At 46.6% G+C, this 20,872-nt stretch overlaps 1 protein-coding gene across 3 annotated transcripts in view; it reads left to right on the plus strand.

Moving 5' to 3' along the window:
- LOC138514148 (src substrate cortactin-like) overlaps window positions 1-20,872 on the plus strand; it is a 524,537-nt gene that overhangs the window by 376,693 nt on the left and 126,972 nt on the right. For 2 of the 3 annotated variants that reach the window (XM_069629449.1, XM_069629450.1), the window contains exon 13: window positions 16,529-16,666. The exons of the other annotated variant lie outside the window; for it this stretch is intronic. In XM_069629449.1, coding sequence (XP_069485550.1) covers window positions 16,529-16,666 — 138 coding nt within the window. The remainder of the gene's footprint in view (window positions 1-16,528; window positions 16,667-20,872) is intronic. 3 annotated transcript variants of the gene reach the window in all.

Below are 20,872 nucleotides of genomic sequence, written 5' to 3' on the forward strand. Positions count from 1 at the left end.
TGGGATTTTGAAACATGTCACAAATTTGTGAAGCTACATCCACATGCCTGCACTCATTGTAATGTAATACCCCTGAAGAAGGCTTGAATTCAAAGAGCTGAAACTAGTTTGGTTATTGTAAATCCTGAGAAGGAATATATATAGGCATTTCCGCCATTCAGAAGTTTTTCTTTTAAAACAATGTGTTATTACATCACGAGAAACAGCGCGATAGCGTGCGCTTTGTCTGCCTATCCCAAACGAAATTCAATTTTGCAGGAAGCCACTCTGTTCGTTTGGAAGTCAATGGCGACCTTTTTGCTTGTATCTGGAATCCGCCATTCAAAGATGGCCGCCCGCCACCTCTGGGCTTTGAGTTCCCCTGCCTGAGTCCACCCAGGCTGATAGGGGCTCACCATTGGCTGCTCATCACGTTATCTCAGCCAACCACCGACCGGCAGGTGCAAGCCGGCATCTGCATGAAGGCGTGCACAAAGGCTGATCCCCTGTCCTACCCTGTGCCTGCTCACTTGCACACGGTCCCCAAGAGAATCAGGAGACCTCTTCTCACTGCAGGCGCAGTGCTCAGCAGTGGAGTGAAGCTGGAGCTTCCTCCCCCAATAAGGTAGGCCGCTGGGCTCGCTCTACCTTCTTCGTGAAAACAGGTATTTACTCACGAGAAACAGCGCAATAGCGTGCGCTTTGTCTGCCTATCCCAAACGAAATTCAATTTTGCAGGAAGCCACTCTGTTCGTTTGGAAATCAATGGCGACCTTTTTGCTTGTATCTGGAATCCGCCATTCAAAGATGGCCGCCCGCCACCTCTAGGCTCTGAGTTCCCCTGCCTGAGTCCACCCAGGCTGATAGGGGCTCACCATTGGCTTCTCATCACGTTATCTCATCCAACCACCGACCGGCAGGCGCAAGCCGGCATCTGCGCGAAGGCATGGACAAAGGCTGATCCCCTGTACTAGCCTGTCATTGCCTGCTCACTTGCCACTTGCCAGGACCCCTGCTTGCTGCCGCAGCACAAAGGAACTTGAAGGTACTTTACGAGTGCATCCTCCCTTTGGTCACTCATCCCATTCGTGTCTTGTTTCCCATTTTGTAACTCTACTCGTCTTAAATTTCTCCCGCTAACGGAGCTATTACGGATCGTTCTGCACAGATAAAATGCATACCGTTACTTGTGAGTCATACTCACCTTACCGCACTAACATGTTCTGCTGACCTGCACTATAACTGGCCTGTATACCTTGAAACTATGTACATGCATATCCCACTGGCTGTGCCTCTACAAACTGCGTGCCCACGTTAACGTTGCATTTCAAGTTCCCATCTGCAACGAGTGCGCTACTAATGTTAATACGCTGTTACCAAAGCTTTTTGCTCCGCCTCTGCTCCACTTGTCCAGTGTTTACTGTATAGTTGATCTTGCTACCTCTGCCCCGCATTATCCGGGTCCATCTGACCCCCTCATTTGTGCTAATTGACATATCACACACCGTCTCTCCCCCCTATCCTTTGCTAATTGCAACCTACGACGCCTAATGCTTTTCAATGTTCATTTCAATTACGTGAAGGCACTGCTTGAGGCAGCTTGTTGCTTACTGTTCTTCCATTGGCCTATGTTTGTACGCCTCACCCCCAGCCCGTACGCTTTTTATATGGTAGCTCCTGCAAACTACTAAGTGGTTAGCACACTCTAGGTACGATGTATGAGTATAGTCTCAGCCTAAAGTACTAAACTGTATGCTGTATTCTGTTCCCATGTTTAGCACTGCCATAACACAGCACCACTAGCCTCTTCATGTTCACTTTATCTATAGTTTTACTCCATACCTGCATGAGCCCGCGCTGCTCTTCAGCTGTGCATACACATGCACGTTCTATGTTGCTACACCTATAACAACAACAACAAGGCTTACTATCTCCATTGTCTAGCCCAGCCTACTCCTAGGGCCTCATTACAACCCAGGCGGTAAGGGGGTTAACAGTGCCGTAAAAGGTGGCGGCGCCGTTAACCCCTTACCGCCTAATTACGAGGTCCCTTTGCGGGTCCCGACCTTAACGGCTGGTTTTTACCAGCCGTTAAGGATTGGACCCGCAAAGGGACCGTGGAGGTATTTGCGGTACCACAATTTGCGGTACCGTAACTACTGCCTTCCCCATTTCCATTGAGCCCTATGGGGGCAAAAATGGGAATGGGGAAGGGCCAATGGTGAATGGGGAATTACCGCCCCGCCAACCTTGGAATGTGCCGGTAATTCCACCATTCACCATGGCACAATCGGTAAAATACCGGCGGCAACCATGGCGCTACTAGCACCATGGTTACCACCTGGGTTGTAATGACCCCCTAGACTTTAACTACCCTACTGACCACTGGACGCGGCGCTTGTTTTCTTCGCATATCCTACTGTGCCTTGCTGCACCACCGCAGTCCCATCTAAATGAGACCCAACGCTAACCCCATGTGACCTATTTCGTAGGTATCGTACCCAGGCATCTAGTACTACCATCATGCACGTCAGTGTACTCCTTTTACTGTACTACACTCTGGCCCTACAGGCGGCCCCAGTCACTCAGTTACCCACTGCAGCAACTTTCCCCCTTTGGGCTAAACCCGTCCAGCCACGTAGTAGTCTAGCCTGTCCGAACCTACACCACCAGGTACTGCCCACTGTGACTGTGACTCCTATAATGAGCCCTGCAGCAACCACCACAGGTTTACACTACTTCAGTAACCATATCAACCAATACCTTAATGACCCAGCTCTGTGGCTGGAACACTTCACCAGGAAACCCACACCTAACCAACCCTGTCCCCTCTCTCTTAGAAACAAGAGACTAGGCACTAGATTCCGCCTACGACACTCCCGCAGCAACGCTACCAAGCAAACCTCACATGCACCTCCCGGCTCACCCTCGTTCACCGCTACATGCAAATCCACTACCACAGGCGTTAAACTGCCTTTTATCAAGGGCGCCCTTATCAACGCTAGATCTCTCCCAGCACACGCATTAGACATTGCTGACCTCATCACCACCTCTGACCTTGACTTCATTGCTATATCCGAAACCTGGCTACCTGCCGCATCTGGACCCTCACTATCCTTGGCTTTACTGCCTGACTACGGCATCACGCGTTGCGACCGCGCTACTGCCCAAACCAGAGGCAGTGGTGTGGCCTTCATCCATAAAAACTCTCTTGATCTAAGAGTGGCCTCTGACTCCAAACTTGAATCAGCTGAATCATTGTCAGTCAAATTATCACTAACGCCTAACCAAACGGCCACCCTCCACCTTATCTATAGGCCCCCAAGTCCGGCACCGACCTTTGTCGGTGAAATATCCACCCTCCTCCTAGACAAAACTAAAACTAATTCGCAAACGATCATCCTAGGCGACCTTAACTTGGGTCTTGGTGACCCAAAAAATCCTGTGGCACTAGATCTGGAGAACGCACTAACTGACCTCGGCCTCACCTTGTACATTCAAGAACCCACTCATGTCAAAGGCAGGACCCTTGACTGGTTAGCCGGCTCTAACTGTAATATCAAGGTTGTAGCCAATACCCCTTGTTTATGGTCTGACCATTACATCATAACTTTTAATATTGAAACAATCCTGCGGGCCCCAACCTCGATAGCCCCAGCCCTCCCCACTAGAAGTAAAAAGGACATAACCAAGGAGAAACTCCTCCCATTGTTACTCCCATCTCTCAATGCTGCCACCAACACCTGCTCTGATCCCACCTCCCTAGCAGACACCTACAACCAAACCATGCTTACGGTTATAGACTCTATAGCACCCATCAAACTTAGGAAGGCCAAACCATGAGCACATCTCAATTCATGGTTCACCCCACAGTTAACAATGCTCCGCAAAGTTAACCGCTGTGCTGAAAATCGCTAAAAGCCACCCTTCTGATGAGCATAAAGATGGTTTCCTTCTTGCTTCACTCACTTACAAAGATGCCATCATCACTGCTAAAAAAGAGTCTCTCAATAACCGTATTCTGCAAGCTGACTCGAATACAAAGGAACTCTTCATGATCCTAAAAGAGCTAGAAACTCCAGCCTCCCCCCCAGACACTTGCACTAAAGATAGTAAATGGTGTGCTAACACTGAAGCAGCCTTACTAAATAAAATCTCTACGCTACAATTCAAAATTAAAGACAAGCAGGACAGTCTGAAGCTCGACAACTGCTCACTCTCCCCTGTTAGGGCCCTCCCTCTAGACACTGCCAACACTAAACCATTCGCCTTCTCACCGCTCACCATCACTGAGGTAGAAAATATCATCCTGAGAATTAACCATCCAACTTTCAAGATGACCCCTGCCCAGCTCCCATCATTAAGGACTCTGCACATGATTTGGCCCCATTCATTACAGCCTTCATCAACTCCTCCTTTAAAACAGGAATTGTCCCGGATAACCTCAAGGACGCTTGGGTGATCCCATTGCTCGAAAAACCATCCCTATACCCAAGCATACCCACTAACTTCAGACCTATTACCACAGTACCGTTTCTGCTTAAGATTTTAGACCGCGCAGCATACCTTCAGATCCAAGATTACTTGGAATCTAACAATCTTCTAGGTCTGCGACAATCTGGATTTCGTCCCAGACATGGGACGGAAACTGCATTAATAGACCTAAAAACCTAAACGGAGGTATTGAAGGATAAGGGTAAACTAGTAATGCTACTTCTCCTCGACCTCTCTGCTGCATTTGATCTGGTCAACCACCAGATTCTATGCAGGCACCTCCACTCTGCTGCCTTCTCGTCCTCTGCCACGGCCTGGATCAAATCTTTTCTGAGCAATAGATCCATGAGGGTCTTTGCCCCATCCGCAGCCGCGGACCCTTCCCCAATTCATTGCGGCATACCTCAGGGATCTTGCGTGTCACCTACACTCTATAACATTTTCACGAAACCACTCTTTGATGTGCTTGACTATCTGGGTGTCTCCTACACTAACTATGCAGACGACACCCATATACTCATTCCCATCACAGGTGACTATTTAGCTGACATCAAGGCCCTTAACGATGTCTACTTGGTCATCCAAGCCTGGATGGCCTAACACCAGTTATGCCTAAATGACAACAAGACGGAGCTCCTTATCCTGGGCACTTTGCAACACCTTAGCAAACTAGAGCCTTCCTATCAGTCATTCACCATAGACGGTAATACCATACGAGTCTCGAAGGACACCAAAACGTTAGGTTTTTACCTTGACGCCACCCTATCCTTATCTCGACAAATAAATGCAGTCAGATCTGCCTCTGCATACACGTAAACTCATTGCAGCCTGCAGACCATTTCTTACCACCCCAACAGTGTCACACTAGCTAGAACCCTCGTTATGGCCAAAATTGACTATTGTAGTGCCCTTTACTTAGGTACGAGCCAAGAGAACCTGAATAAACTTCAAACAACCCAGAACAATGCTATTCGAGCTGCCCTAAACATCCCCCGAAACCACCACATTTCAGAATCCAGAACCAACCTAAAGTGGCTACCTGTCAAGCAGAGAATCTCACTAAAAACAATGGCCCTCACGCACAAATGCTTGGCTTACAAGGCCCCCATCGACCTCTGCAGTCGGCTGTCTCGCCACTCGACAACCCGACCTCTAAGAACTGCCCATACCCACTGTCTATCGATCCCTAGGTTCAAACTTCAAAAAAGTGGGGGCACTAGCTTCCCTGTCCTTGCATCTAAGTTATGGAACTCCCTCCCCGCTACAATCAGATCTGAAGACTCATTCAACACTTTCAAGTCTAAAACCAAATCTTGGCTTTTCAACCAGCACTAAGACATGTTCTGCGCCCATGTCGTACATACTCTGGCCCGCTGACCTCCCTACTATACTCTGTACACCACTATGGGTATATCCATTGTCAAGCCTTCAGCGGCACTGTAATTTATGTATATAGAAATACTGCTACTATCCTGTTATTGTAATTTTTTATGTCTGTATATATGCATTAATGTAACTTTGTACAAGTTGCGCCCCTATGCCTCCGGGCCTGATGGTTGCGCGTTATAAATAAAACAAATACAAATACGGTCACTGAACGCATGGTGTGGTGATTTTAGCAATTTATTATTTACGAGCCAAACATTTTTTGTGGATGCTAAAACTAAATTTTGGTGGATCCTGTACGGTTATGTGGACTACATAATTGTTTTTTTAAAACAGAAAATGGTGTATTTAAAAAAAAAATCAACTATAAATAAACGTTTTCACTTTTGATATTTTCTAAACCCCAATGTCAGTAGTCAAATTGCGAGGGGATTTTTTGTTTGTGTCGAGTTCATATTGTACCCGGTATAATCCCCAAGAGGGGTTCCGCCTTTTGTGTATATTGGTGTAGCAAGTAGTGCAATACCAGTGGCGTGGGTCACAGCTTCCACCTGCACAGCCCATCGAGTACATAACCTGGCAAATTAGAACTCATTATTCCAGCTCATCCCCACCATGACTGTATGTCTGATTAAGGATTTCATACCATATCCCAGTAAGGGACCAGGTAATCAGGTTTTGCCATAGCGGGAGACATCTGTATCAGAACAGTGGATCTCCACTAAGGAAGGTTATTTAGTGCAATTCAACTAAATTCCAGCTAGGAAAGAGGTCACGAGGATCTCAATAGAAACTGCACAGAAAAGGTAAGCGTTGGGCTTGTCAAGGATCCAACACCTGCTTTGGTTTCAGCCCTCAAGTACCAGTGCCCGACATTTCAGCCATTCCAAAATCCAACAACTCCTGATTTTCTGGAAGTTCCCTTTCTCCCCCAAATATCTTTCCTATCTAGTAGTCCCGGGTGTGAGCTGTTCTGAGCATTGCAGCGTCCTGCGCTGGTCGGGAGGTCGTTGTGCAAGGTAGATCAAGGAAGTCAGGCACATATATGACACTGTGTGTGCTGTGATGACTTCATACCAGGTAGAGAGGCATCGGTAGAGTGCTGCAGGGGCCAGTGTGTTACAATCGGTAAGTTACAACACCTCAACCAAGGGGGGCACAGGGTTGCACACTGCTGTCATGATGCCTACCCCCGGGCATCCGGATCAAGCCCATCAGCCCCGGGAGCAGGCATCCAGGTATTTAATAAAACCCCAGCATCCCTGACTGGGGGCTGTCTGGGTTCAGTCCTGGCGCCTTAGGCGCCAGGCTCATAATAGAAATCAGTCCTGGCGCCATAGGCACCAGTCTCATAGACTTTACTTACCTCATGCAGACCATGCTGCAAATGAATCCAAGCCAACGTGAGGCCTGGATGGGACTATTTTTCTACAGGGACTATTTTTTACTCGGATGTGGTTCTAGGGACTTCTTACCTGGAACTACTTTGGAGGCTATTTAAACCACGCACGAACAGCAGCACATGCTTCGTATTATTCTGCATCCAGCAGCGTAACACTCACCGTGCCTGCAGTCAGCATCCAGTCTTCAGCCACGCCCATCTCGAATCCAGAGCTCCTAGCAATAGAAGAAAGAAGAAGGAAAGGCTAGAAAACAGATATTATTTCAATCCTTACCTGAATTCCGGATCCATCACGTCTTCGAACTTGAAAAGGACATTATTCTACACGCGTCGCATCGCCAGCTGCAGCGCCTTGCCATACTCACCAGTCCTCACAGCATTTTCCGATCCGGCGCAGCCGCCATCATTTTCTCCGCCGAATTCCACCATCTAGGGGACAAAAGAAACATAAGGTGAGCTGAGAGAGCCAACAAATACACCTCTCCACCATAGACTTACCTTATTAACAACCGGAGGCATTATTCTGTAACAAACCGCAACTTCTTACGCCGCACCTGTAAGGAGAGAGAAACCAGCAATTTAAACACACGCATCTTTTGCCAGACAGTGTTGGGTAATACAGACTCTTACCTCAACACCATCAGCTGCCACAAGACAATCTTCCCTTGGACCCAGCTGCAACACAAGAAAGGAATGTACAAGAGTGAACATCAGACATATTGAACTCTTTGAACTTTATACTTACGGGTTCTCGCCTGGAACCTCGGAGTCAATATTCATCCGGAACTCTTCCAACGCCCTCAAACCAGTGAAGTAACTGGTATCTACGCGCCCCTGCATTCCACACAGGATGGAGAGTTCATCATTTACAAACATAAGGTTAACCTACAGGAAGTGAATATCGGTGGTGATTAGTGGGGAGAACAGTGGGGTGCCATTACTAAAATCCTCGGGTGGCTGAATCCCTTTCTCCACTTGCAGGAGAATATTTCTATGGGTCAAGCAGACGAGATTAGGCGGTCCAGTCCAATCTGTCATCTCTGCACTACGCTTCACGTTGGAGGAGGTCGCAGCTGTCCGGGTCCGATCGACACCCCTGTGGGAGCCAGGTGAGCGTAACAGAACACGAAGCCTATCTACAAATTCCCACCCGGGCGTTGTGGAAACCTCTGAAACAGACCAACTTGCCCAATTATTAGGGGAACTTAGGGCGGAAGTGCACTCTGAGCGCCAAGAGACTAATGCCCTGAGGAGAGAACTGATTGTGTCAAAGGAACGCACAGATGATCTTGCTAGACAACTGCTGCAAAATTAAGCTGGGCAAACACCCCTCCCTGACTCGGGGGAAACCCAGCTCCTGTTTCGAGCAATCCTGTGCAAGTAATCCTACCACGGGCTATTCCTTTAGCTCCACCCGAACCCTTTGCTGAGGACCCAAAAAGGTTTGCACTGTTTATGAATCAATACCGCTTGCACTTTTTATGCAGACCTGGAGCTTTTCCAAATGACCAAGCCAAAGTACCCTTTGTACTATCATATCTTAGTGGCAGCGCAGCTGACTGGTCAATTCCACTAGTCAACCAGGATGATCCTCTTCTTCTGGATTTTCAGGGTTTTCAAAGAAGCATGGAAAGACTATTCGCCAGACATTCACAGGGACAGCCCCTGGATAACGAACTTTTATCCCTTCGACAGGGTAATCAGGATCTGCTAACCTATATCGCTAGCTTCAATAGGTTGGTGGTGGAAACCAGATGGCCTGAGGAGAAACAAATTACATTATTTCATTGTGGGCTTCGGGGAGAACTCAAGGATGTTTTGGCTCAAGTTGTGAACCCACCTCAGGATTGCGCAGAATATATAGACTTAGTGGTCCAGTTAGACCACCGACTTCAGAATAGAAAGGCTGAGCGAGCTAAGTTCGAGAGTTGGGTATGGGTTAAACCCAATGTCACCCCCAAAGGAACAGATGGATCAGAACCTATGCAGATCGGGGGGGTTAAAGGACCCTTAACTCAAACGGAAAGAGAACAGAGACAGCAGATGCAATTGTGTCTGTACTGTGGCACCGCAGGATATTTTCTACGGGATTGCCCTATAAAACCACCCAAGAAAGTAGTAGGAGTTGCTGACAAAAGTCAAATAGAGCCTGATTCGGGAAATGCCCACACCCGACAAGCGTAGAGGTCCGCTTGCCGAGCTTAAAGAAGGGCACTCAGACCTCCCACCTAATTATACCAATGGTCCTAATTGATCCAAGGCAGCCATCACATATGCAGGCAGTAAGGGCATACATTGATAGCGGGGCCGTAGGAAACTACATGGACCACGAATTGGCCTCAAGGATGAATCTACCCCTTTGCAAAAAGACCACTTCGGATGTCATCACCACAGTCGATGGAACTGAAATTGCCTCTGGGCCTGTAACTCATTCCACTACTGAGCTGACACTGTTGGTTCAAGATGGGCATCGAGAAACTATTGTGTTTGATTTAATCAAGGACCCGCAATTCCAAATAATTCTGGGAATGCCATGGTTGGAAACACATAATCCTTGTATTGATTGGCGAGAGAAGAGAGTGACCTTCCCAGATTGTGCACACACCTGTTACCTGGAAAAAACCTTGAACAAAAGCCTGGCCACCGTTACTAATCCAGTTACCATGTGCAGTTACCTCACGAATATCAAGAATTTCAGGATGTTTTTCAAAAAGAAAAGGCAAATACCTTATCACCTCACAGATCATACGATTGTCAAATTGACCTAGTACCCGGTGTACAACCTCCATGCAGTACAATCTACGCCCTTACGGAACCCGAAAATCTTCACCTACGACAATATCTGGACCAATACCTTGCTATTGGCTTCATTCGTCCATCCAAATCTCCTGCATCCTCAGCTCTATTCTTCGTGCCTAAAAAGGAAGGTGACCTTAGAACGTGCATAGACTACCGCGCATTTAATCAGATTACAGTAAAAAACCGATACCCATTGCCTCTGATCCCAGAATTACTAGACCAAGTAAAGGATGCTTGTATCTACACTAAGTTAGACCTCAGAGGGGCATATCATCTGGTACGTGTAAAGAAAGGCGATGAATGGAAGACTGCCTTTCGCAGCAAGTACGGGTTATTCGAATACCAGGTGATGCCCTTCAGGTTGTGCAATGCACCAGCAGCCTTCCAGTATTTTATGAACGATGTCCTTCGTGAACTCATTGACATCTGTGTTGTCGTATACATAGACGATATTCTAGTGTACTCCTCCTCAGAATCAGACCATGTGAAGCACGTTCGTGCAGTCCTAGAGAAACTATGCCAGCACAAATTATACGCAAAATTGGAGAAATGTGTTTTTCATTCTACAGAAGTTGAATTCCTGGGATTTATCCTGACTCCAAAAGGAGTTCAAATGGACTCTCGAAAGGTGGACGCAATCCTCAAGTGGCCATCACCCAGTTCTGTTAAAGGGGTACAAAGCATGCTTGGATTTGCTAATTTCTATCGCAGATTTATTCCTGAATTCTCACATATTGTACACCCCATCACAGCCCTTTTGCGAAAAAACAAACGTTTTTTGTGGACTGAAGAGGCTGAAAAAGCCTTCCAAGAGCTAAAATCGAAATTCATGTCTGCACATGTCTTAAAGCATCCACGCCCTGAGCTTCCATACATAGTTGAAACCGATGCATCCAGTTTAGCCATGGGAGCTGTCCTGTCCCAGATGGATCCGGAAACCGGTCAACTTCATCCAGTAGCATTCTGGTCAAGAAAGTTCTCAGCACCCGAATTAAACGATGCAGTTACTGATAAGGAGTTATTAGCCATCAAGTCCGCCTTCAAGGCTTGGCGGCATTATCTTCTCTTTGCCAGGCATACCATCACGGTAATCACAGATCACAGGAATCTGCAGTATTTGAAAACAGGCAAGGCCCAATCATCGCGTCAACTTCGGTGGGCATTATTCTTTGCCGAATTCAATTTCGTGATCACTTATCGAACAGGATGTGAAAACAGCAAGGCAGATGCCCTATCCCAAATAGGGATGGGAGAAGTATATTCGAACCTGGAACCGGTGCCTATAATTTCAGAACAAAGAATTCTTGGCATAACTACTCTACAGACTCTAGAAGACATTAATTTAAAAATCCAACAACTTTTCGATCCAGCAGCCCTGCAGGACTGGGTAAAGAAAGGCCAAGATTATTCAGTCAACAATGACCTGCTTTACTATCAAGGACGTCTATTTCTACCAGACAAGGAACTACAAGAACTAGTCATCTCCAATTATCATGACGACCTTATGGAAGGACACCCAGGTATCGCAAAAACTGAAGCTAAAATTAAAAGACAATTCTGGTGGCCCACCTGGTGAAAGGACGTAAAGTAATTTGTGATGTCTTGTGGTATCTGCGCCCAAAACAAAGGTCAGAAGAAAAAAACAGCTGACCTTTTACAACCTTTGGCTATTCCACCTACACCATGGCACACCTTGTCTTTAGACTTCATTACAGATCTACCTCCGTGTAATGGATTTAACACCATTCTAGTTATTGTGGATCTTTTTTCTAAAATGGCCCACTTTATTCCTATAAAAGGATTACCTTCCGCTTCGATTTTGGCCAAGGAATTTCTCTAAAACATTGTTCGAATCCATGGATTTCCTTCGTTATTGGTCTCTGACCGAGGTAGCCAATTCATTTCGCAATTTTGGAAGAAATGCTGTCAATTGGCAAAAATCGACGTAAGGCTATCAACCAGTCACCACCCCCAAACTGATGGTCAGACGGAGACGACCAACCAGACTCTTGAACAATACCTACGTTGTATGCTACACCAAACCGAAAGCAATTGGAAAGATATTTTATGGATTTTTGAATACGCATACAATAACTCCGTACATTCAGGAACCGGACAAAGCCCCTTTTATACCATATATGGACATCATCCTCGAACCTCAGAACTCGATTTTCCTCAACACTTAGAAATGCCTGCAGTGACTCATCTGCACTCTACTATTACACAAGCCTTTAAGGAAGCAATAGAACACTTGAAACAAGCAAAGGAGAAATACAAGAAAAATGCTGATCAACATAGAAGTGAAACTCCACAATACCAGATTGGAGATCAAGTTTGGCTAGCTACAAAACACATACCTCTAAAGGGAACTCAAACTTTCAATCCTAGATATTTGGGACCTTACACCATTAAGGCCATTATCAACCCGGTGGCCGTCAAATTGGAATTACCCTCTAAGTTGCGGATTCATCCTGTCTTTCATGTTTCACTTCTAAAACCAGTTCAACCTGGGACAAGATTAACCAAACTACCTGACCCCATCCTAATAGATGGAAAACCTGAATTCGAGGTAAAGAATATCCTGGACTCTAAGATGGTTAAATGAAGACTTTTTTATTTAATTGACTGGAAGGGTTACAGACCACAAGAAAGGTCATAGTAACCTAGTGACCATGTTCATGCACCTCGGTTGGTGAAGAAATTCCATCGGAATTTCCCAGACAAACCAGGACCGAGGGGAAGAGGAACTTTAGGAGGGGCCTTGGGGGGGAGTGCTGTCATGATGCCTACCCCCGGGCATCCGGATCAAGCCCATCAGCCCCGGGAGCAGGCATCCAGGTATTTAATAAAACCCCAGCAGCCCCGACTGGGGGCTGTCTGGGTTCAGTCCTGGCACCTTAGGCGCCAGGCTCATAATAGAAATCAGTCCTGACGCCATAGGCGCCAGGCTCATAGACTTTACTTCCCTCATGCAGACCATGCTGCAAATGAATCCAAGCCAACGTGAGGCCTGGATGGGACTATTTTTCTACAGGGACTATTTTTTACTCGGGTGTGGTTCTAGGGACTTCTTACCTGGAACTACTTTGGAGGCTATTTAAACCACGCCCGAACAGCAGCACATGCTTCGTGTTATTCTGCATCCAGCAGCGTAACGCTCACTGTGCCTGCAGTCAGCATCCAGTCTTCAGCCACACCCGTCTCGAATCCAGAGAGCAATAGAAGAAAGAAGGAAAGATTAGAAAACAGATATTATTTCAATCCTTACCTGAATTCCGGATCCATCACGTCTTCGAACTTGAAAAGGAAATTATTCTACACACGTCGCATCGCCAGCTGCAGCGCCGCGCCATACTCACCAGTCCTCACAGCATTTTTCGATCCGGCGCAGCCTCCATCATTTTCTCTGCCGAATTCCACCATCTAGGGGACAAAAGAAACATAAGGTGAGTCGAGAGAGCCAACAAATACAACCTCTCCACCATAGACTTACCTGATTAACAACCAGAGGCATTATTCTGTAACAAACTGCAACTTCTCACGCCGCACCTGTAAGGAGAGAGAAACCAGCAATTTAAACACATGCATCTTTTGCCGGACAGTGTTGGGTAATACAGACTCTTACCTCAACACCATCAGCTGCCACAAGACAATCTTCCCTTGGACCCAGCTGCAACACAAGAAAGGAATGTACAAGAGTGAACATCGGACATATTGAACTCTTGGAATTTTATACTTACGGGTTCTCGCCTGGAACCTCAGAGTCAATATTCATCCGGAACTCTTCCAACGCCCTCAAACCAGTGAAGTAACTGGTATCTACGCGCCCCTGCATTCCACACAGGATGGAGAGCTCATCATTTACAAACATAAGGTGAGCTTACAGGAAGTGAATATCGGTGGTGATTAGTGGGGAGAACAGTGGGGTGCCATTACTAAAATCCACGGGTGGCTGAATCCCTTTCTCCACTTGCAGGAGAATATTTCTATGGGTCAAGCAGACGAGATTAGGCGGTCCAGTCCAATCTGTCATCCCTGCACTACGCTTCACGTTGGAGGAAGTCGCAGCTGTCCGGGCCCGATCGACGCCCCTGTGGGAGCCAGGTGAGCGTAACAACTGCTCTTGGACCGTTGAGGAAACGTTTTGCCATCTGCCATTTTGTCATCCATGAAATACATGAATATGCATCTATACATATGTTCATGTGTAAGGTACTCTGGAGGGTGGAAGCTCAAGCGTCCTACAGGGTGCTGCACCAGGGTTACTCATGCCCTGCTTTGGAGCGACATACTGTGGGCTACTCCCCTGGACCCACCCCACTGTGGGGGTTTTTGGGAGTGAGGGGGTGCCTTGCAAACTTAATGACTACAGATATAGTATTTCACCACTTTCGCAGGCAGGGATGGCATGATGCCTTTGTCAAACATTACAGCATTGCAACTTAAGTAGCCCCTCCTGGAAATACCCTGTTCTCTGTGCCTGTTTGTGTACTTGATTTGTAGTTTTACACAGAACACACATCAAATGATGAGCGAATAAGGCGAAAAAAGTGTGTTCAAGCTATTTTCCCATCTGCTCAGTCATTGAGTCGCGCACATGCCTGCAGAGGGGAGTGATTCCTGTCTAAATGCAGAACTGCAAGTAATGTAATGCAACGCAATGGGAGGCTGAACCTTACAAATGATTGATCATCTGACATGGGACCCGCTGAGTTCCCTAAACTTTCCTCTGAGGTATACAGTCACCTGCTCTCACTCATTGGGCCTCATTACGACCCAGGCGGTAAGGGGTTAACGGCAGCGTTAACAGCGCCGACCCTTACCGCCTGAGTACGAGGTCCCTTAGCGCCATGGCGTACTTAACACCTGCTTTTAGCAGGTGTTAAAATCCATGGCGCTAAGGGACCATGGAGTTAATTACGCCACCGTAATTTACGGTGGCGTAATTAACGCCTTCCCCACTCCCATTATACCCTATGGGGCAAAAATGGGAATGGGGAAGGGTAAATGGGGATTGGGGACTTACCGCCCCGCCAAGGTCGGAATGGGGCGGTAAGTCCGCCAACCACCATGGCGTAAACGTAGTTTACGCCATGGTGGTAAAGTCACGGCCCAGGCGGTAACTTACCGCCTGGGTCGTAATGAGGCCCATTGTTCGATACAGGCATGTAGTATGTTGTTATGTATGTAAATGCCATCTCCAGTCCCACAAAAACGAATGAAAGTCAAAATATCTAATTTGATGTAATGATTTAGGTTTACTTGGAAGCAATCATAGATTTAGCAACCAGATGGAGGCAGGGTGGGTTTGTGCTTTAAGAAGTAAAGTGGAATACCCAATCCCCCCCCCCCCCGCTGCAACAACCCAAACAGTAATTGCTGTGTGTGCCATAGTGGGCAATAAAGAAGCGCTCACAGAGACGAGAAGAAGTACCGTGCTCTAGTGTATCGCCTGTCTCCCTCATGAGGACTCTGATGCTTCTTGGGTGGGGGCTCAGCCACCCCTATCCTCTTTCAGGGAGTGGCGAGAATTTCCAGCTCTCTTTGGTAGCAGTTTCCGGTGGTCACAGCTTATTCAAAATGGGGAGCTCAGTTCTGGGTGGACGCTGTACATCAGCCTGCAGTCATGAGAGCTAGAAATACTCCCAGAAAGGAGAAACCAGCAGCAGGTGATGAGGCTTGCATAATACAAACTTACAGCAGATGTCCCATTTAAAGTCCATGTCAAAGTGGCTGTCTATTCCTCCCTGCTTGGATCTTCAAGGTGATGTGGTCTCCTAGCCTCAGTAGCAGTCTAAGTGTGACCTGATGGACCCATATGCACTGGTGGCCACTAGTCTGGGTACACATGCATGCCAATATGTCCCACGTCATTCGGGAGATATTCAGCCAGACCTGTTTGTTCTTTCATTATGGAACCTGAAGATCTCGTTTTACCAATATAAATCGAGGGGGGCATTCCCTAGAATGCAAAGATATGAAAGCCTGGATTAACACCTGTGGAATGATAGGTATTTTGGCATGAATGGCAGCATCAAACTACTATGGTATTGTACATTCCCAGGCGTGTAATGATACAGTTCTCCGTGCCTGCCCCTGGTGTCTATTTGTCTCAGGAAGGCAATGTTCCCTGCACAAACCAATGCACAGGTTAGGCCCAAGCAAAGAAACAAGCATATGTACAAAGAAGGGGACACGAATACCTGGGGTGTCCTATTACCCACCCAGGTTTGGGATACACCTCATGCCTCTTCGCAGCTGTAGGGGATACTGTTCAGGTTTTACATGTTATTGACAAGGCAGGAGTGACATGCTCTGAATGCAGGGTTAGAAGATAATCATGGAACATCCCTTATGTTCAGGGATTGTAGGAATGGGGAGTTACAGAGAATGTGGTGTTAGGGTGAAATGAGTTATTATCATTGGGGACAGTAAAGATTAATGTGCATTTCCATGTGTACCTTGAAGGTGGAGGAGCGGGCGGAAGAGCCTTGCGAGAAGCCGGTGCAGAGAGCACAGGTGCCACTTCCAGCTATAAACCCAAGAAGAATTTCTAAGGAATTACCAGCACCCCCTCCGATTGTGGAGAAAGAGCCTGCAAGCCAGGTGAGCGTACCTGTGTGTTTGCTCAAGGGTCTGCCCAACAGTGAATCTCATTGCACACACGTGTGCTCCTGAAAGTATGCATACAGGTATGGTCCTCCTTGTGTGTAGCTGTGTGTATTTACAACATTAGTGATTGTGCAGGTGCCTGTGTCTTCTTCCTGCACTTTCTGTGCATCACATTGGGAAGGACTTGTTTACTCTCTGCAGCACTTTGTGCAGTACTGGAGGACCTCATTCACTGTGCATTGCTGTAAGGGAGGCCCTTGGCCATGCCGCACAATACTGCAGTGGAGATCATTATTCACTTTGCTTTGCTGGAGCAGAGGTCCCCACCATTGTAGATATTTCCACAAGGGACACCTATTGTGCATATATTTAAACTTTCAAATCTCCATTTACAATTTGCAAAGGTCAGGTCTCAAATGGTAAAACATAATTTTTATTTATTATTAATAAAAGTCACAGGGAAAGCAATGCATTTTCGGCACCGAAACACATACATAATTCACCATTGATAACAGAGCGGAGGACATGTTCCCCTTACAATGGGGTGAGAGAAGGGGACTTGAAGACCAGATGTTGCAGGGGAAGGTGGAAACCTAAACCAGCGACCAGAACAGAATGACATAGGGACAGGAGAAAGTGCTGAATTAAGGATGAAGGGGTGATGGTAAAGTGCTCCAGGGTTTTCCATGAGGGCTAGGGAGAGAGCAAAAGAGGGTGATGCAGTAGCATAGAGTGCTAGGAAACGGTATCCGTATAAAAGAATGAAAATTTTAAAAAAACGAATGGTAGAATGGTTCGAATTTCGGCTGTACCGTACAGCCGCAAATCTTCGAACAATTTTACCATGCCTGAGAATTATAGCGAACAAGGGAAGCAGAGGCTGCGGGGGTGTCCCCTTCACCCTTGTCCACGATAATGGAATAGGGAGCTGCAGGGGGCAGGGGGGCGGGGGTCCCACGCTTCCTAAAGAATAAAGTTTAAAATAAATATATAAAAGGACCCTGCAGCCCCGGTTCCCATCTACGGAAGTGAATGGAACAGGTGTCGCAGGGAGACAGGGAGTCAGCGGTACGCAGCGAAGTGAACCGTTAAAAGGTAAGTAAGGGGTGGAGGGGAGCGGTTGCCAGAAATGTCTGGGGAGAAAAAAACAAAAGTCATTTGCGCTCAAATAACCTCAGGCATTTCACATTCCATTTTTTCATGGACATCCCGAGGAAACAGGTTTTTCAGAAAGAAGGAGAGCTTTGAGGTTGGATTTAAATAGTGGCAGAGTTGGAGTAGTACAGAGCCGGAGAGGAAGAGTATTCCAGAATAGGTCAGCAATGAGGGAGAGGGAGCGGAAACGAGAGGGAGCACAGGGGGCGAGGTGGTAAGCTGAGGATGATCTTAATGAGCGGAGATTCAGGCATGATATGAGAAGGTAGGCAGGGTGCGGCAAAACCATGGATAGTTTTGAAGATGATGAGAAGAAGGTTATACTTAGCCCTATGTTTCATAGCCATCCAATCTGGCGGCGGGCAGAGGAGGTAAAAGTAAAGCAAAAAAGGTTGAAAAGTGTTTGGACCTCGAAGTGGAGCCCTTTGTCCAGAGGTGAAAAAACATAGTTGCTAAGGTCATTTAGGAGACTGGGACAGTAGTCAGCTCTAGAAAGTACTAAGGAGGAGATTAGCTGTTTAGCAGTATCGAAAGGAATAGGTTCAAGGATTTTTCTGATATTGAGCCCTTTTACTAATGTAGCGACACCTGTACACTGGATTTTGGGCCGCCATAGTTTCCCTCTAACTGAGGGGATCTTTTCTTTGTTTGCTTTGTCACTATATATGTGTCTGTATTCATAACGCATACTGGTCTACTTAGTATTTGCATTCACCTACTTGCAAAAACTGTAGCAAATGTTTCTTTATTAAACCTATATTAAGTTGGTTGAACTTCATTTTTTTTTAAAAAGATTTTTTTATTTTGTATTTGAGCATGTATTTTGACCTGAGTGCTGTCAGCGAAGAGTTGATAGGAGAAATCGTAAAAGGAGATCAGGGTGTTAAGAGGCGAAGTAAAGAGAGTTAAGAAAAGTGGACCAAGGACAGGCCCTGGGGGAACAGTAAGGGCGTCCCAACAGTAAAGGCGTGAGTAGGGAGGTATGGCTGTTCCAGGACACCTGAAAGTTTCTGGGGGCAAGGTATGAAGCAAACCAAGACCTTATCTCATTATAATTATTATTATGGTCTTTATTGAGCGCAATCTAGCTTAGAGAAGCAACAGAGTGCTTTATCTCTGATGCCAAGGAGAGATAATGTAGAGTGGTCAGAATGGTCAACATTATCGAAGGCAGCAGAGAGGGTGAGAAGAATAAGAATAGATGAAAGGTTTGTATGCCGATCGGAAGAGATAAAGTTGTTAATGTTGCGCACAGCTGTTTCAGTAGCATGCAGAGGTTGGAAATGAGACTGAAGATTGGCCCAGAGGTTGTGAGTATCAAGGAACTCAGTGAGTCGATTCAATTCTACTTGCACTAGTATTTTTGAACAGCATGGTAGAGGAGATACAGTTAGCAGGATCTAGACCAGGTATCTCCAAGCTCGCAACCTACCTAATTCTTAAGGAGAGGGATGGCAGTAACTGTCTTATAAGGTGAGGGCAAATTGGCATTGTAAAGAGAAGAGGTGAAGAGTGAAGTAAGATGTGGAGCAACATTGGGAGCTATGTACTTCACAATGTGCAGGACAGTGGATTAGTGGGGGCACAGAAAGGGTTAGCCTTGAGGAGTAGGGCAATAACCTCATCAGGATTGGTGGGGCAAAGGAAGACATAGTACCTCGAGGCGAGGGTAGGGTAGGAGTGGTCGAGAAAAGTGAGCAGAAGGAAGGGATAGAAGGAAATTAGCGAGGGTATTCTGAATGGTTGATATTTTAGATGCAAAGTAGAGAGCAAGATCATTTGCAGAAAGGGTTTAGGAGATGGAGGTGAGATTAGGAGGTGAGAGAATTAAGTTGAGATATTTTCAGAAGCGCGTGGGTTGGGAGGATTGAGATGAAATGTGAAAATCAAGTGTAGAGGAATGGTTTTGAAGAGCAGTGAGATAGAGTTGGAGATCAGAGGGGTGTCTTGACCGTTGCCAAGTGCAAAGCTTCTTCTGCATTGTTGTTTTCAGGGTATGGATGAGAGGTGTAATGCAGGGCCGTGGAGGAGAGGATTTAGGAATGAGTGTAGTGTGAGGGTAGTGGGAGAAAAAGGGAGCATAACGAGCAGTGTTAGTTAGTGAAGGCTTCTTCAGTGGATGGAAAGGTGAGTTCAGCATAGGAGGAGAAAGAATGCTGTAGGCCAGCAATGTAGTTAGGGAGTTTGAAGGAGGGAAACCTGCACATAGTAATAGTTGTAGTAGATGGAGAGAATGAGGAATAACCAGGAGTGGAGATTGAGGCCAAGATGATAGAGTGATTGGAGGGAGAAGGCAGAGTGTTGAGGGGAGTTGAGAATAAGACTAAGGGAGTTTCCATTTGAATGGGTGGGCAGAGAGTGAGTGGTTAAGTAGAAGAGAGTTTAAGTCCGTGGATAAAGCAGCCGAGAGAGAGGGAAGATTGAAGTAACCAATCTTAGTGAGATGGTGATGGGGAGGGAGAGAGTCAATTAGTTGGGGGATGTAGTTTAAAAAGACCAGGTGGCCTGTAGAGATGGATAATATGTATGCCATAGGGGGCAGTGATTGTGGCGATAGTGTATTCAAATGAGGGACAATTAGCAGGAGAGAGGGGAGTAGGAGAGCTAGAACGTTTGGAAGATGAAAACAGCCCTACACCACCACCACTGCTAGTGGGGAAGGGGGTGAGCGAGGTTGTAGGCAGGGTCATGAAGGGCAGCAAGGGCTGTACAGTCAGAGCAAGAGAGCCAAGGTTCAGTAATGGTAATGAGATCAAGAGAAGGAGAATGAGAAACAAAGAGGTCTGCGAAGAGAGGTGGTGTAGAGGAGATGATGGGGATGGGAAGAGAGTTGAAATGATTCTGAGCAGAGGAAAGTGAAGAGAGAAGTACAATGGAAAGGTAGAGATAGCATGAGAAGCGCATGGTGAGGGTGAATCTGAGAAGAAGTAATAATGGGTACTTGCAGACAAGCAGCAAGATACAGCAAAACAAAGGCCCATAGGCCAAGAGGCAAAGAGGCTGGTCAACAGCTGTTCTTCACCCTTCACTGTTCCACTCTTAACT

The sequence above is a fragment of the Ambystoma mexicanum genome, chromosome 12 (genome assembly GCF_040938575.1).
Source record: "Ambystoma mexicanum isolate Mex_15411 chromosome 12, UKY_AmexF1_1, whole genome shotgun sequence".
Taxonomy (NCBI): domain Eukaryota; kingdom Metazoa; phylum Chordata; class Amphibia; order Caudata; family Ambystomatidae; genus Ambystoma; species Ambystoma mexicanum.